This window comes from Vicia villosa, linkage group LG7 (assembly GCF_029867415.1).
Source record: "Vicia villosa cultivar HV-30 ecotype Madison, WI linkage group LG7, Vvil1.0, whole genome shotgun sequence".
In the NCBI taxonomy this organism is placed as follows: domain Eukaryota; kingdom Viridiplantae; phylum Streptophyta; class Magnoliopsida; order Fabales; family Fabaceae; genus Vicia; species Vicia villosa.
The window spans coordinates 112769235-112785627 of NC_081186.1; the positions used below are offsets into that span (position 1 = coordinate 112769235).

The 16393-nt window shown below is 42.9% G+C and overlaps 1 protein-coding gene across 1 annotated transcript; it reads left to right on the top strand.

Moving 5' to 3' along the window:
- The first annotated feature begins 1447 nt into the window (after nt 1-1447).
- LOC131619998 (uncharacterized) lies at nt 1448-15314 on the top strand. Its single transcript, XM_058891026.1, has 2 exons — nt 1448-2986; nt 15114-15314. The coding sequence occupies exons 1-2, from the start codon at nt 1448-1450 to the stop codon at nt 15312-15314; spliced, it is 1740 nt and encodes a 579-aa protein (XP_058747009.1).
- The last annotated feature ends 1079 nt before the right edge of the window (nt 15315-16393 follow it).

Genomic DNA, 16393 nt, shown 5'->3' on the forward strand with positions numbered 1-16393 from the left:
TGTGGCGTAGGCCTCGATGTGTGTTCTCTAAATATGCAAAACAAAACTCTTTTTGGTATGATCTAAGTCACAAAGTTAAAATCCCCATAAAAAAACACCAACCAAAAACACTTCAAAAAACCTAATAAATGTTCAGACTTAAAACAAAAGTGAGGAAGTGATGCGAGACCTTGTAGTGGGTTCTCGTCATCATGGAATTACCCTTAAAAGATACAAACCAATCTCTTTTTCTCCTTTCTAAGGGCAAGTTATCTCCGCTCCACTGCATCCTAGGCTGTCCCCTTGTGCAAGAGCGTGAGCGTTAACGCCGCCCAACTAAAAAACACAAAAACAAACAGAAAATCGTGAGCCGAGCTACGGTAACTCTGATTCCTGAAAAGGATACGTAGGCAGCGGGGTAGGGCCCGTGCGAGTACAACTTTTATTTTCCCTACATTCTGCATTCATTCGCATTTAGACATAGACATAGTTAGACACCCTTTAGATAGAAACAAACATAGGTGGATACCATCGAGTACGATGGGCGCAAGGGGTGCTAATACCTTCCCCTTGCGTAACCGATTCCCGTACCTTGATTCTCTGGTCGCAAGACCCTGTTCTTTCCTTTGTTAGGTTTTCTGATATTCCTTTCCCTTATGGGATAAATATATTGGTGGCGACTCTGTTCATTTTTCGCGAGCGTGCGACAGCTGGCGACTCTGCTGGGGATGTTGCTAGACCTGTTGCTGGTCCATCCTTAGTGAGTCGATCCTAGCCTGCGTTTGTTTGTTTATTTACTGGGTGTTTATTTGTTTTTATGCCTATACCTTGTATATATGTTTGCATGTTTACTTTTCTGCCTGCATATCATGTTTATTTCTGTTTGCACATCATGCATATGGATTATATTCTGTGTTCCTTGGGGTCTTCTGTTCTGTTTTGCAGGTTGGGTGGGATTGTTCTATGAGGTAAAAGGCCCAATACCCAGGCCATGAGTGATACCTTAGGAACTAGGAATAGAGTGGCCATGACGGACAGAAGACGTATGTCTGATTGATCCGATCATGTATCCACGGACAGAGCTTGGTTGAAAGAGGCAATATCGTATGATTACGCCTACTTTCAATCCTCTGTTGGCTTTTTTGACCTACCTTGACCTAGACTACACCCGTGAGTGGGGAGGGGTATACATGACAGGTACCGTTGGTGACCGTTCTGTTCTGATGATGACTTGTGTTCTCATGGTTTCATTGTGCCTATGCCGGACCTTTGATCCTGCAACGTCCGATCTTATCCAGAGGCAACATACACTTCTCCTATGTGGGGAAACTTCCATTGCATCATTCACATCATGGCATATTTACCTTCCAAAAAAAAAAAAAAGGAAAAAAGAAAAGAAGAAAATAGTATTATTTCTCATATGCATGCCATTTTTCAGGGTATCCGAGGTTATTACTTTTCATCCAGGATGGCTAGCAACGTGACCGCTACCAGAGAAGCTACAAGGCGTACTCACACTTACAGTTTCCATCGCGAAGGTTTGGTTCAGTTGGGGCAATTGGGTGGATTGATCACTGGTCATAATAAAACTGTGTTCACTGAGAATTATGGAAACATCTTGACTCTTTTGGACTCACACGTCGACGAATGGGGTTTATCTACTCTTCTCCAGTTCTATGATCCTGACTTGCGTTGTTTCACCTTCTCAGGCTATCAGTTGGCTCCCACTCTCGAGGAGTACTCTCACTTCCTCAGTATCAAGATTCAACACAAGGTTCCTTTCGTGTGTGTCCCAGAGAAACCTGATTTGAACAACATTGCCAACGCTCTTTATTTGAGCATAGAAGACGTTCTTGGGAATTGGAAGAAGAATGGTAGCACTCAGGGTTTCTATATGAGTTTCTTGGTTGAGAAGGCTCAAGAGTTGGCTAACAAAAAGATGTGGGAGGCTTTCAACGCCCTTCTGGCCGTTTTGATTTATGGGATCGTAATGTTCCCTAACATTCACAAGTTCGTTGATCTGGCTGCTATATGTCTTTTTGTGGAGAAGAATCCGGTCCCTACTTTGCTAGCCGATACGTACTATTCTGTTCACTCTCGATATGGGAAAGGAGGAGCCATAAGAAATTGTTTGCCGCTGTTATACACCTGGTTTAAGTCTCACCTGCCTACAAGTGGTCCTTTCATTACTTCTACTCAGAAATGGTCTCAAAGGATCATGGGGCTTACCGGAAATGACATTGTCTGGTGTCCTGCTGGGATGGACGTAGAGAAGGTTATAACTAGTTGTGGTGCTTTTGGCAATGTTCCCCTCATGGGAACAAAAGGTGTTATCAATTATAATCCTAAGCTAGCGCTGCGTCAATTGGGTTTTGCACTTGAAAACAAGCCTTCGGACAAAGAGATATTTGAATCCGTTTGCTTTGAGAAGGGAACCGATCTAAAAGGTTTAGAAAAAGTGGTGAGTGCCTGGAATGACATCCATACGAGTGATCAGATTTCTCTAGGTGAAAAGAATGCCGTTGCCAAACAAGCCTACACGGATTGGGTTGAAAATAGAGTTAAAGATCGCCTGTTGCCTTTCCCGAAGGTTAATCCATTGTACGAGCAGCCACCTAAGATTCCAATTGCCACTGTACCTGCTGAGAATTGCATCCCAGTAAATATGGAAAGCACCCAATTGCACGAAAAGAAGTCGGATGTGCAACCGAAACATTGTCTTGTGGACCAGAAAAGAGTTGAGTTGACACACGAAGCCAAAATGCTGAAGGGAGGATCTTCCAGAGTTCAAAAGAGGGCTAGAACGGAAAAAGGTGAAAGAGATACTACTGTTATTGTCGAGGATCACCAGAAGATCCTAAAAAGGGCCATGAAAGAAGCAGAAGAGAAACTCAAGCAAGAGTACCGAGAAGACTTGAAAGCTTATAAGCTCAAGATAGAAAGGGATGCTAGAGTTGAAGTAAAGAATCTGAAAAAGAAACTGGAAGAAGAGACCACTAAAAGAATGGCAATTGAGACTCAACTGAAAGGAAGTCACCTCCGTAATACTCGACTAACAGAAGAAAATGTCAAGCTCAGAGATCGAATGATGGAGGACATATCTGAGAAGGATTATCTCCCAGAATGCAAAGGATGTGACGAACTCAGGGAGTGTTGCAAGAAGCTAGATGGGCATTTGTTTCGCAAAGATGAGGTGATTCAAAGCCTTCTTAAAGGAAGAGATCGAGAAGCAACCAAGAAACTGTTTGATGAAACTAAGAAGTGGAGCGACGAGCACTTCAGACAAGGAGGACCTCTGTTTTATATTCAGATGGATTGATGTTTGAGTCTGTATGTTTCGACCACCACCAGACTTGTTGGATGGGGTCTTTTATTTCCCTTGTTGAACTATCTTGTCAATGTATGGCTTGCCCAAGTTTAAATTTCTGTTATGAATAAAAAAGAACTAGTTTCTCTTGACACTTATCTTTTGTCACATTGTTAGCTATTCTGGATCAATATTAAATCTTGGATACCCTGAAAATGACACAACACATCATATGCACACATGCACTCATACATTCACATTATCACATTGCATTTTTCAGGTTATTGCACAAGAAACTAATTGGGGTCCTTTACAGCAACAGATTTCTTTCCCGACGACGAAGCTGACTTTCTTACATCCTTACCGCACCAGGAGTAACGAGAGAATCATGGAACAATTTGAACAGAATCAAGCTGCCCTCCGTAGGGATATGGATGTTATGGGGGAAAGAATGGCCCAACTTATGGAGACTCTCCATGCCGTCGTTCAAGGACAGGATGAACTCAGAAAGAGCGTCGCTAGTTTGGTCAAAGATACTCCTACCAATTCTGCTGACGGAGGGGTGAAAACTAAAGAGACTCCTATTAATGAGACACTTAAAGTGGTGGACGACCACCATGAGGTTATTGATCTTGAACATGATCTCACTGCTGAGTTGACCGAGACTGCTAAGATGTACCAAGCTCTTGAAGAACGCCTTAAGGCTGTTGAGGTTGCTAAAACCTCGAGCTTTAACACTGCTGCTATGTGCTTGGTACCTGGGATTGTTATCCCCCCGAAGTTCAAGGTGCCAGATTTTGATAAGTACAAGGGAGTTACCTGCCCAGAGACTCACATTCGTTCCTACTGCCGTAAGATGGCCGCTCACGCTGAGAACGAACCTCTGCTTATGCATTTCTTCCAGGATAGTCTCACTGGAGCCCCGTTGGAGTGGTATATGAAACTCGAGAGGTCTAATGTCAGTACTTGGGGAGAACTTGTTGATGCCTTCTTAAAACAATACCACTACAATACTGCTATGGCTCCTAGCCGTGCCCAGCTGCAAAATATGTCACAGAAATCTGAAGAGACTTTTAAGGAATACGCCCAGAGGTGGCGTGAACTTGCTGCTCGAGTCCAACCTCCTTTATTGGACCGAGAGTTGATTGATCTGTTTATGGGGACTCTGAAAGGGCCGTATCTTCAGCACATGGTTAGTAATACTTCTCCTTCCTTTTCGGATGTGGTCATCATTGGTGAGAGGGTTGAGAACTGTGTCAAAGCTGGTACCATTCAAGGTGTTACTAATCCTAGCAACTCAAGTGGTAATGGTAAGAAGCCGTATTCTGGGTTTGTGAAGAAGAAGGAAGGTGAGACTAGCACTGCCTCTGTTGACCAAGGTCGAGCTCCTGCATATTCTGCTGTTCCACCTCCTTATTATCCGATGCCTTATGCTGTTCCAGGTCCGTATGTCCCTCAAGCATATGCTGCTGCTCTTCCACAACCATGGATGGCACCCCAACAGCCTTTCGTACCACAACAACAAGCTGCTGTTTCTCAGAATCGTCAACAGAATCCTAGGCCTCAAGGTCAAAGAGGTCCACAGAGGCAAAGATACCCTGACAGGCGTATAGATCCGGTTCCAATGCCGTATGCTCAGCTTCTTCCCCAATTACTTGCTGGTCAATTAGTGCAACTCCGCGAGATGGGTCCTCCACCTGACCCTCTCCCTCCTGGGTATGATGCGAATGCTCATTGTGAATTTCATTCTGGGGCTCCCGGCCACACAATTGAGAAATGCAGGGCATTCAAGTGGAAAGTCCAGGATCTTCTCGATGACAAGCTCATCTCGTTCACTCCTACTGGTCCTAATGTGCAGAATAATCCTATGCCTCCTCATGCCGGTGCGACCCATGCTATTGAGTTATGTGATGATCAGATCCTAGTGAGTGATGTTAATGAGGTAAGGATGCCGCTAGCAGTTATCAGAGGATATCTTATGCAACAAAAGGTTTTGTGTGAACTACATGATTACTGTTTGCAATGTTCTTCTAACCCTGAGGAATGCACTAGGTTGAAAGAAGAAATTCAGAAACTAATGGATGAAGGTGCTCTTAGAGTGGAAAGGGTCGTTCCTGTCGAAGAAGTGGCTACTCTAGAGATACCTTACCATCCTGCTGAGGTGTCAAAGAATCAGAGTACTCCTTTGATCATTCGTGCTCCGAGTACTCCCTTGGTCATTCAAGCTCCGAGGATTCCATTGGTTATTCAGGTTCCAAATGCTCCTTCGACCCCCCCATCCTCGTCTCTTGTTCCTTCTCCTGTGAATGATTCTAAGGCTGTCCCTTGGAGCTATAATGCCGTGTATATTCGAGGGAAGAAATATGATTGCCCTCCAGTGGGTAATTCGAACATCACTAATATTACTGGCACTAGTGGCATTACCCGTAGTGGTCGGATCTTTGCCGCCCCTCCTCCACTTCCTAAAGAGACCAATAAAGAGGCTAGTACACAAGCAAAAGGAAAGCAAGTTGCTGTTGATCCTCCTGTAACACGTAATGCACAAGATGCCGAGCAACTCTTGAAGATCATTAAGAAAAGTGATTACAAAGTGATTGACCAACTTGATCAGACCCAAGCCAAGATCTCCATCTTGTCTCTCTTGGTGCATTCTGAAGCTCATCGTGATGCTCTGATGAAAGTTCTGGCTTCCGCTCACGTTACTCAAGACATTACCGTGCCTCAGTTTGAAGGGGTTGTGACCAACATTACTGCTGGTAATTGTTTGGGTTTTTCTGATGATGAGCTTCCACCTGAGGGTAGAGCACACAACAAAGCGTTGCATATCTCCGTCAAGTGTCTGGATGCTGTGTTGTCTCGAGTTCTGATTGATACCGGTTCTTCTCTTAATGTGATGCCCAAGACCACTTTGTTTAAGCTGAGTATGGATGGGATTATGATGAGACCATGCACTATGAGTGTCAGAGCGTTTGATGGCTCCAGAAGGTCCGTAGAAGGGGAAATTGATCTGCCTGTTTTGATTGGCCCTCACATGTTCTATATTGCCTTCTATGTCATGGATATAAGTCCTTCATACACTTGCCTCTTGGGTCGTCCTTGGATCCATGCTGCTGGGGCTGTGACATCTACCCTCCATCAGTGTTTGAAATTTGTTGTGAATGACAAGATTGTTGTGATCACTGGTGAAGAGGATTTGATCGTCAATAATCTGGCGTCATACCGTTATGTTGAAGTGGAGGGAGAGATACAAGAGACACCTTTTCAGGCCTTAGAGATTGTGTCGGTTGATAAACTCCCCGTGGTTGAAAATAAGAAAGAACTCGGAGCACCCCTCTCGTCTCTGAATGATGCTAAGGCCTTCTTAGAAGCTGGTACTCCCCATAGTGCCTGGGGCAAGCTGATTGATGTTCATGAGAAGCGAGACAAGTATGGCCTTGGGTATCAACCATCTTCCTCTACTCAGCTCAGCATAATTCCTGGAAAGAAGGTGATTCCCCCCATTTCTCAAGTGTTCGTCAGTGCAAGCACCAGTTCTGGAAGCCAGGTTCTCGCCGTGGATGATGATGATGAAGAAGATCTCTCCAGATTCATTTGCCATGCTGCGCCTGGACAGGAGCTCAACAATTGGACTATCTTGGACGTCCCCAGAGTCACTTTTATGGAGATGTAATTTTCTTGTTTCGATAAGTCATATGCTTCGCCCTAAGCATTTTGACCGCTTGTATAAAGAAGGGCCCCCATGTTGTTTCAATTTGTTTAATATTGAATGAAAATCATATCTTCGCATGCAATTACTGTTCCATTTCTTTCATTTTTGTTTTTTACTTTAAAAACTTTTTCAAAAGATGGCAAAGCTTTTCTTTTCCCTTTTCTTTTTATGTGTTGCATTCTAAGGCATAAATCATCCATCGTGCAGATCTGGCTCGAATTCCATCAAAAATGATAATGTTACAGTTCCACGTCTTAATATCCTTGAGAGTCCAATTGACCAAGCTGATGAGGATAGTGGGGAAGATTGTGAAGTCCCCGAGGAATTGGCAAGACTTTTGAGACAAGAAGAGAAATCTATTCAGCCACATCAGGAAGCCATAGAAATCATCAACCTCGGTACAGAAGAAGCAAAGAGAGAAGTCAAGATAGGCGCCGCTTTGGAAAGTGATGTAAAAAGAAGGTTGATTGAGTTGCTTCGAGAGTATGTTGATATCTTCGCCTGGTCATATGAAGACATGCCTGGTTTAGACACGGATATAGTTATGCACAGGCTACCTCTCAAACCAGAATGTCCGCCGGTAAAACAAAAACCACGGAGAACTCGACCTGATATGGCTTTGAAAATCAAGGAAGAAGTTGAAAAACAGTTGAAGGCTGGTTTCTTATCTGTGTGTGAATATCCTCCTTGGATTGCAAACATAGTACCCGTTCCTAAGAAGGACGGAAAGGTACGCATGTGTGTCGACTACCGAGATTTGAATAGGGCAAGTCCGAAGGATGATTTCCCTCTGCCTCATATTGATGTGCTAGTCGACAACACTGCTCAGTATTCGGTATTCTCCTTCATGGACGGTTTTTCTGGCTATAATCAAATAAAAATGGCTCCCGAAGATATGACCAAGACTACTTTTACCACTCCGTGGGGTACGTATTGTTATAAAGTGATGCCTTTTGGTCTTAAGAATGCCGGTGCAACATATCAACGAGCGATGGTGACTCTCTTCCATGACATGATCCATAAAGAGATTGAGGTGTACGTCGATGATATGATTGCAAAATCCCAAACGGAGGAGGAACACTTGGTATATCTTGAGAAACTGTTTGCTCGTTTGCGTAAATTCAAGTTGAGGCTTAATCCAAACAAGTGCACTTTCGGAGTGCGATCTGGGAAGTTACTTGGATTCATTGTGAGCCAACGAGGGATTGAGGTCGACCCCGATAAAGTAAGAGCAATACAGAATATGCCAGCACCAAAGAATGAAAAAGAGGTCCGAGGGTTCCTTGGGAGGTTGAATTACATAGCCAGGTTCATTTCTCATCTCACTGATACCTGTGAACCCATCTTCAAGCTGCTGCGCAAGAATCAAGATATCCGTTGGGATAATCATTGTCAAGAAGCTTTTGAGAAGATTAAACAGTATCTCCAAGAGCCGCCAATTCTCATGCCTCCGGTTCCTGGGAGGCCGCTTCTTATGTACTTAACTGTGCTTGAAGGATCTATGGGGTGTGTGTTGGGCCAACATGACGAGTCTGGTCGAAAAGAGTGCGCCATTTATTACCTGAGCAAAAAGTTTACCGATTGTGAATCCCGCTACTCACTACTCGAGAAAACTTGCTGTGCTTTGGTATGGGCTGCTCGCCGACTGAGGCAGTATATGTTGACTCATACCACTCTATTGATCTCCAAAATGGACCCGATAAAGTACATCTTTGAAAAACCGGCTCTTACAGGAAGACTAGCCCGATGGCAAATGCTTTTATCAGAATACGACATCCAGTATGTCACACAGAAGGCCATCAAAGGAAGTGTCCTTGCAGATCATCTTGCTCATCAGCCATTAGAAGAGTATCAGTCGATGAAGTTTGACTTTCCTGATGAAGATATCATGAAACTGGATGATAATGAAGGACCCGAACCAGGGGAGCGATGGACTCTCACGTTCGATGGTGCATCAAATGCTATGGGCCATGGTATTGGGGCAGTTTTGACTTCTCCTAGTCAAACCCACATCCCTTTCACAGCTAGAATATGCTTTGATTGCACAAACAATGTCGCAGAATACGAAGCTTGCATAATGGGTCTCGAAGCGGCCATTGATATGAGGATCAAGATCCTTGAGGTTTATGGGGATTCTGCCCTGGTTATACATCAGGTAAGAGGTGATTGGGAAACACGACACCCCAATTTAGTTCCTTATAGGGACTATATCTTGGAGTTGTTGCCCGCTTTCGAGGAAATCACTTTCAATCACATCCCCCGAGAGGAAAATCAATTGGCAGATGCTTTGGCTACTTTGGTGGCTATGTTCAGAGTTAGCTCCCCTAAAGAAGTACCAGACATAACGATCCTCCGTTACAAGGAACCTGCCCATGTATTCCCTGCTCATTGTCTCACTACTGAAGATGTGTATGATGAAAAGCCATGGTATTACGACATCAAGAGGTATGTTGAGAAGCAAGAGTATCCCGAAGATGCTACGATTGGTGATAAGCGAACGCTTCGAAGGTTAGCATCCAAGTTCTTCTTGTCAGGAGATGTCCTGTACAAAAGAAACTATGATTCAGTTTTGCTCAGATGCGTGGATAGACACGAAGCAGAACTGATCATGCGGGAAATTCATTCCAGTGGACATTCTATGGCCAAAAAGATCTTGCGAGCAGGATATTACTGGATGACGATTGAAAGTGATTGTTATGTGTACGTGAAGAAATGTCACAAATGTCAAGTGTATGCTGACAGAATTCATGTTCCCCCGACTCCTCTGAATGTCCTGACATCACCTTGGCCCTTTGCTATGTGGGGCATAGATATGATTGGACGGATAGAGCCGCAAGCTTCAAATGGACACAGATTTATTCTTGTTGCTATCGACTACTTCACCAAATGGGTTGAAGCTGCTTCTTACAAGAACGTGACCAAGCAAGTCGTTACTCGCTTCATCAAGAAAGAGATCATATGCCGATATGGGATTCCAAACAAGATCATCACTGATAATGGGTCCAATCTTAATAACAGAATGATGGCAGAGTTGTGTGGAGAGTTCAAGATTGAACATCACAATTCATCACCCTATCGGCCAAAGATGAATGGCGCCGTCGAAGCTGCTAACAAGAATATAAAGAAGATTGTCCAGAAGATGGTTAGAACGTATAAAGATTGGCATGAGATGTTGCCATTTGCTTTGCATGGCTATAGAACTTCTGTTCGTACTTCAACTGGGGCAACTCCCTTCTCTCTTGTCTACGGCATGGAGGCTGTATTACCTGTCGAAGTGGAAATTCCTTCGTTGAGAGTCCTGATGGACGCCAAACTCGATGAAACAGAATGGGTTCAAACGAGGCTTGATCATCTCAATCTAATTGAGGAGAAACGCCTATCTGCTATCTGCCATGGCCAGTTGTACCAAAAGAGGATCAAGAAAGCGTATGACAAGAAGATTCGGCCTCGAGAATTCCACACAGGTGACCTAGTCGTAAGGAAGGTCTTGCCAATTCATACCGATCCAAGGGGCAAATGGACTCCCAACTATGAGGGACCATACATTGTGAAGAAAGCATTTTCAGGTGGGGCTTTAATCTTGACAAAGATGGATGGGGAAGACGTTCCGCTTCCAGTCAATTCAGACTCAGTCAAAAAATACTACGCATAAAAGACCCGCTAGGTCGACGTACCTAGGCAAAAATAAGGGCATCCCGGCAAACCAAAGAGGTTTGGGCAAAAATTAGGGATAAAACAAAAGAGAATAACCCGCTAAGTTGAAAACCCGAAAGGGCGACTTAGGCAAAAAGGGGTATCCCGCTGGATGGAAAACCCGAAAGGGCGATCCAGGCAAAAGTTAGGGATCAAAAGCGAGAGGCTGCAGTCTGAATATCCTTCACAAAGACCACTATATGCCTTTGGCAAAACGGACAGATCAATCCAACCGCTACCCTTCTGAAGCAAAGCGTTGAGAGGATCAAGGATATGGGAACTGTAGCAATATCAGTTTTAGTGGAAATCCGAGCATTTCTCTTTGCCATTTCGCTCTTTGCGTTTGTATTTTCTTTTTCGCAACTACCTCATTTAGGAGTTGCTTCCGTGTACAGAAGCCTGTTCACAGGCACTCCATCAATGAAATAATCTTTTGATGCAAAAGCTTTCTTTCTTTCTTTTCATTTTACGCATGCGAGGTGTGATTTAATTCGTTATTAAACATTGCATTGAGAACATGGGGGGCAATAATCACAAAATCAAAACGAAACATGATGTTACGTAAACATAAAAGTGCTCGAAGGGGCACCATTTGCATCCGAACGTTGTTTTCTGTGCAGGTTGCAGGTTCTAGCCATCATCTTGACTCAGGACGTGTCACAAAGGTCATCATCATCCCGCATGAAAGTCCCAGAATATAATTCATCAGTACTGGTAAGCATGGAGCACATGAAAAGGTCCATATCCCCCTTCCATAGGGCAGACGAAGAGCGGTCTCTCAAAACTCGTGATTCCCCAAGCAGCTTAGGATGTAAAGAAAGTCGAGCAAAGTCACTTCCTCCCCAACAGAGTTATGTTCTAATCCTCCACACAGTTGCCAATAATCTTTGGCACCATGAAGCTTCCAACACCCACCCACAATGACGTCTCAAGATCACAAGCAACGGACCCCAATGATCCTACTCTCCGGTTCCCTCACTAATGCCTTTATTTGGCACTCTTCGCATATAGAATCCATTGCATATAGCATTTGCATCCCCAAAAGCGTGGCATATCCATCAAAATGGAGCATCATGCTAAAGAAAAATCCAAACATGCATACAAAGCATAAGTCAGATAATACAGCTCGTCCCTCAATCAAGACAATGATACATCCCCCACCTAAAACTGTCCTTACAAACCCCGATTGATATCTGCTACTACATCACAAATCTCCTCTACCCATGGTGCCGATACTTGGTTTCACCAATCCCCAATCCCCAGTAAGCCCATCTACCAAGTTTCTCAAACGCGCGTCTGTATCTCTTTTATACTCGTCTGTATCTCCTTTGATGCTCGTCTGTGTCTCTTTTATACTCGTCTGTATCTCCTTTGATGCTCGTCTGTGTCTCTTTTATACTCGTCTGTATCTCCTTTGATGCTCGTCTGTGTCTCTTTTATACTCGTCTGTATCTCCTTTGATGCTCGTCTGTGTCTCTTTTATACTCGTCTGTATCTCTTTTGATGCTCGTCTGTGTCTCTTTTATACTCGTCTGTATCTCCTCTGATGCTCGTCTGTGTCTCTTTTATACTCGTCTGTATCTCCTCTGATGCTCGTCTGTATCCCTTTTGATGCTCGTCTGTATCTCCCTTTGATGCTCGTCTGCACCTCTTTTGATGCTCGTCTGTGTCTCTTTTGTACTCGTCTGTATCTCCTTTGAGGCTCGTCTGTATCTCCTTCGATGCTCGTCTGTATCTCTTTTGATGCTCGTCGGTATCTCTTTTGATGCTCGTATGTGTCATCCTTTCAATACTCGTCTGTACCTCCTTTTGATGCTCGTCTGTATCTCCCTCAAAACAATTGTCTATGTCACCTTATCTTTCTGTCAAACCTGCTTCTCTCCCAATCATTTCCATGTAAATACCACCTTTTCCGAGAACCTTGTATCGGCACCATTACCACATCACCGGATACCACCATTCGAACCCATTACCCGTTGTAAATATTTCCATCAGAAAAACAAAAATCTCTTTCCCCAGCAGATATCAAACAAAAATAACACTCACGCTATCTTTTCTTCAGGACAAATTTCAGGTCTTGATATTTAACCTTCTTCTACCTTGAATGTTCGAAAGGCTAACGCCAATCTCACCTTCAGGTTTAAGACGATTAAATAGGGGCAGCTGTCATACCCCAAATTTGTCCTACCCCTTTACTTCTAACTGGCTTAGGCTTTGCATTCATGTACTTACATCATCTAGGTCATAATCCACATGCATGCATCCACACCATGGGTACTATTCAAAGGCTAGCAAGAAAAGGCTCCATTGCAAAGAAGTTTGATCAAAGAATGAGGAAACTGAGGTATAACCATGTGGTGCTATGTTCATTGAAGTCCTCCTGGATCGGGGTGCCTCTCTGCTTCAAATCAGGGCATTGATTAGAGGGTACAAGCTTGCAAATCATTTGGTTCTTTAAATCAGGGTTTCTTTGACCAAAGTCAACCAGTTGACTTTCTGGTCAACATTTAATCAGAAGCGGCTTCTATGTGTGGAAAACTTCTCATACTGACCGTGTGGATGTGTTTGTTTGACTGGATGTGAGTGGAGGAGATTTAATCAATAATTTCATCAATAATCAGAAAAATCAGGACAGTTGACTTTTGGGTCAAAATCGGAAGAATTATTCGAATATCGGCTTTTGGTGGGAAATCGATCAAGAAATGTCGAGGAATGAATAAAATCGGGAGTTTGACAAAAGTTGCCAAAAATATAAAATAATCAAAAAAAGGAAAGTTTTGTACTTAGAAAATTTTTTGGCTCTTAAAAGCTTGATGATCAGTCCACTTCAGCATCAGATTACACGTGTCAACAGCCATTTTCTCAGAAAAGTCACAACATGAAAAATGCTCCAATCATAGCTCTCTACAACTTTATAGTTTGGAACATTTTCATTCGAAGCGTGGTTTGAGAGATATAAGAGCTCAAAGATTGAAGAAATCCATTTATGCAAGTCATGAAGCTGGGCACAATTCTGGTCATACGTGACACATTTCATCAAGCACGTGGCGTGCCAACTTTGAAGCCAATTCTAGGGCAATGCAAGAACTCTACAAGTGCAAACTTGGTATGCTTCATCTCTTTGCCATGTCTTCTATGTAATGCAACAAGATTTGGGTCACCTGGGTGAATAATGAATCATTTATGAATGCTCAAAGTCAAGCCCTTGCCATAGTATACGCTGCAAGAAGTGCCAACCAAGATCCTAAGTCACGCGCATGCTTTTCATCGAGCACGTGGCGTGCTGACTTTGGAACTAATTTTAGAAGAATATAAAGGCCCATTAGATGCAGTCTTGGTATCCTCATGTTCACCTCCATGTCCTCTTTACATTGATCATATGGTTGATGCAAATGGTGAACCATAGATGGAGATATAGGAACATAGAGTGGACCTCTTGGCAAATCACAAGTGCAATGCATGCGATGCCATTCTGCAGCCAAACCATGCACCAATCCACCACAATTCCATAACCAGCCATGCAGTGATCATTACACGTGAAAGCAATGCTTGGACTTGCTATTTTGCAACAACTTGTTTAGTAAGCCTCATGAGCCATACTATGCTATATGTTACCCCACTATAACACCCATGCAACCTCACTCTATATAACCCAAAACCCTTCACAAATCCAAGGGGATTCATTTTTTCTCTCTCTCGGTTTTCAGTTTCTCTTCACTCTCTCATCACTCTCCCCTTGCTCTCTCTCTCTCTCTATCTCTCTAAGAAGTTAGTTACACCTTTGTAACTAACTCTGAATCTTCACCACCACCTTCACCACCACCATAATCGCTCCCACCATCTTCATCCACCCTCATCATTCAAACTCCTCAACCACAACAAGACCTTCACCGCAACCGTCTCCACAAACTTTGATCATCACCATTGCCAGCCTCGATCAATCTAATCTCCTTGAACTCGTGAAGCAAGATCTCCAGCAAGCTCTAAGATTCATCACAGACCCTCCGAGCTCATTTCTCAGGGATTCATACTCCTTTGGAAGCTTCTCATCGCCATCCTCGAGACTCAAAGGAGCAAGGGAAGTCTTCTTCAAAGCTTGACTCAAGACTCGTCAACAGGTAAACATTCAAATCCTTCTCGGCATCGTAGTGAAACATGTTAGAAGTATATGCATCTGTGGCTATCTGATCGCATTCTTGTTGTGTGCAACTTTATAATGCTTGAGTTTTGGTTTCGGTCCGAGCAACTGACTTCTTTAAGCTTTTAAGGGCACATGTGAGTTTTGTATGCTACGAGGAACAATTTGATGTGATAACCTAGCGTTTTCCATGGAACTCATCACGTTAGGGTTCTAGAGTGATATTCGGTTTGCAAGATAGAGTTAGAATTAGAGGAATATAATGAGAGATTTGGAATCAGCATCAGATTCCGAGTCGAATGGCATCGGTTTCGTGGATTTCTGGGCGGGATGAATCGGGCGCCACCGTGAGGGCCGCCGGGGAAGACGACCGGAGGTGGCTCTCCGGCGTCTGTGAGTTTTATTTGTTGCCTTTCCGTCATCCTACGTGGCATGATCTTACTGGTTCCTTTTCCTATTTAGTGGTTATTCCATCAATATCCAAATGATTGAATTGCTCGTTGGCTTGCAGTGATTGGCTGGGATAGTATTTTTGTCTTATTCATTTAAGTGAACTTGTTGACCAATTGATATCCTATTAGTTACTCAGCATGTCACGTTTCATACATAAAAACCATATGATACAAATAATAAATGCTGATACAGTGAAAAAATGAAATAATGGTGGTGATGCCATGATGGACGGCGCGTGTGGGCCTTGCCCTAAGATCTGGATCTCACTCCTAATTTGCTAATGCACCATCACCCCATGTAATTGGGCCATGAGCGCTGGTGCTCTTTGCACCCCTCTGTTTGGGCCCAGTTTGCCTCATAACTTGATTTTAGTCCATTTCCTTCATTACTAACGCAACCCCCCCTGTTTAGAATTTCTTTTCCTTTTGATTTTGTTTTCTTTTAACTTTTTAACTCATAATTCCTATTTTACTCAAATAAAAATACATAAAAAATTTGCTCTTAGATTTTTAGGTTGACTAAATAATTGCCTTGATTTTGTTATTTTTTCTTAGTTGTTTTAATCCCTTTAATAAGTCTTTTTTTTTACAATATGTTTGATATTCTTTGTTTTAATATTTCCTCGTGAATAATTCTCTAATAGACTTAGGTATTAATTTTAGTCTTGCTTTTTATAGAATTAAGTGATATAGGTGTGTTTGTGAATACCATTTGTTTGCTATAATTCTCAATTTTATTTGTCGCATATTGATTTTCCTTTACCTATTCCATGCATAGTTTTGTTGTTAATAAATTGTATAGTTTATCATTTTAAATCCCTTATATTAGACAACTTAGACTAGATTTAGAAATAGTTCCCTTCTTTCATTCTTTTCCCTTTCGACTTTTAAAATACTTAATAAATATCGATGAAGATCATACCGTTATTATATTTCATAGTAGGAAGGAAATGATTGGGGTGTAGGCCCCGATGTATGTTCTTTCCTACTTAGCGGAGAAGAAATGATTGAGGTGTGAAGCCTCGATGTATTTCTTAACCGTTATTTAGAGAAACGATTGTGGTGTAGGCCTCGATGTGCATTCTCTAAATATTCACAAAAGAACTCCTTTTTGT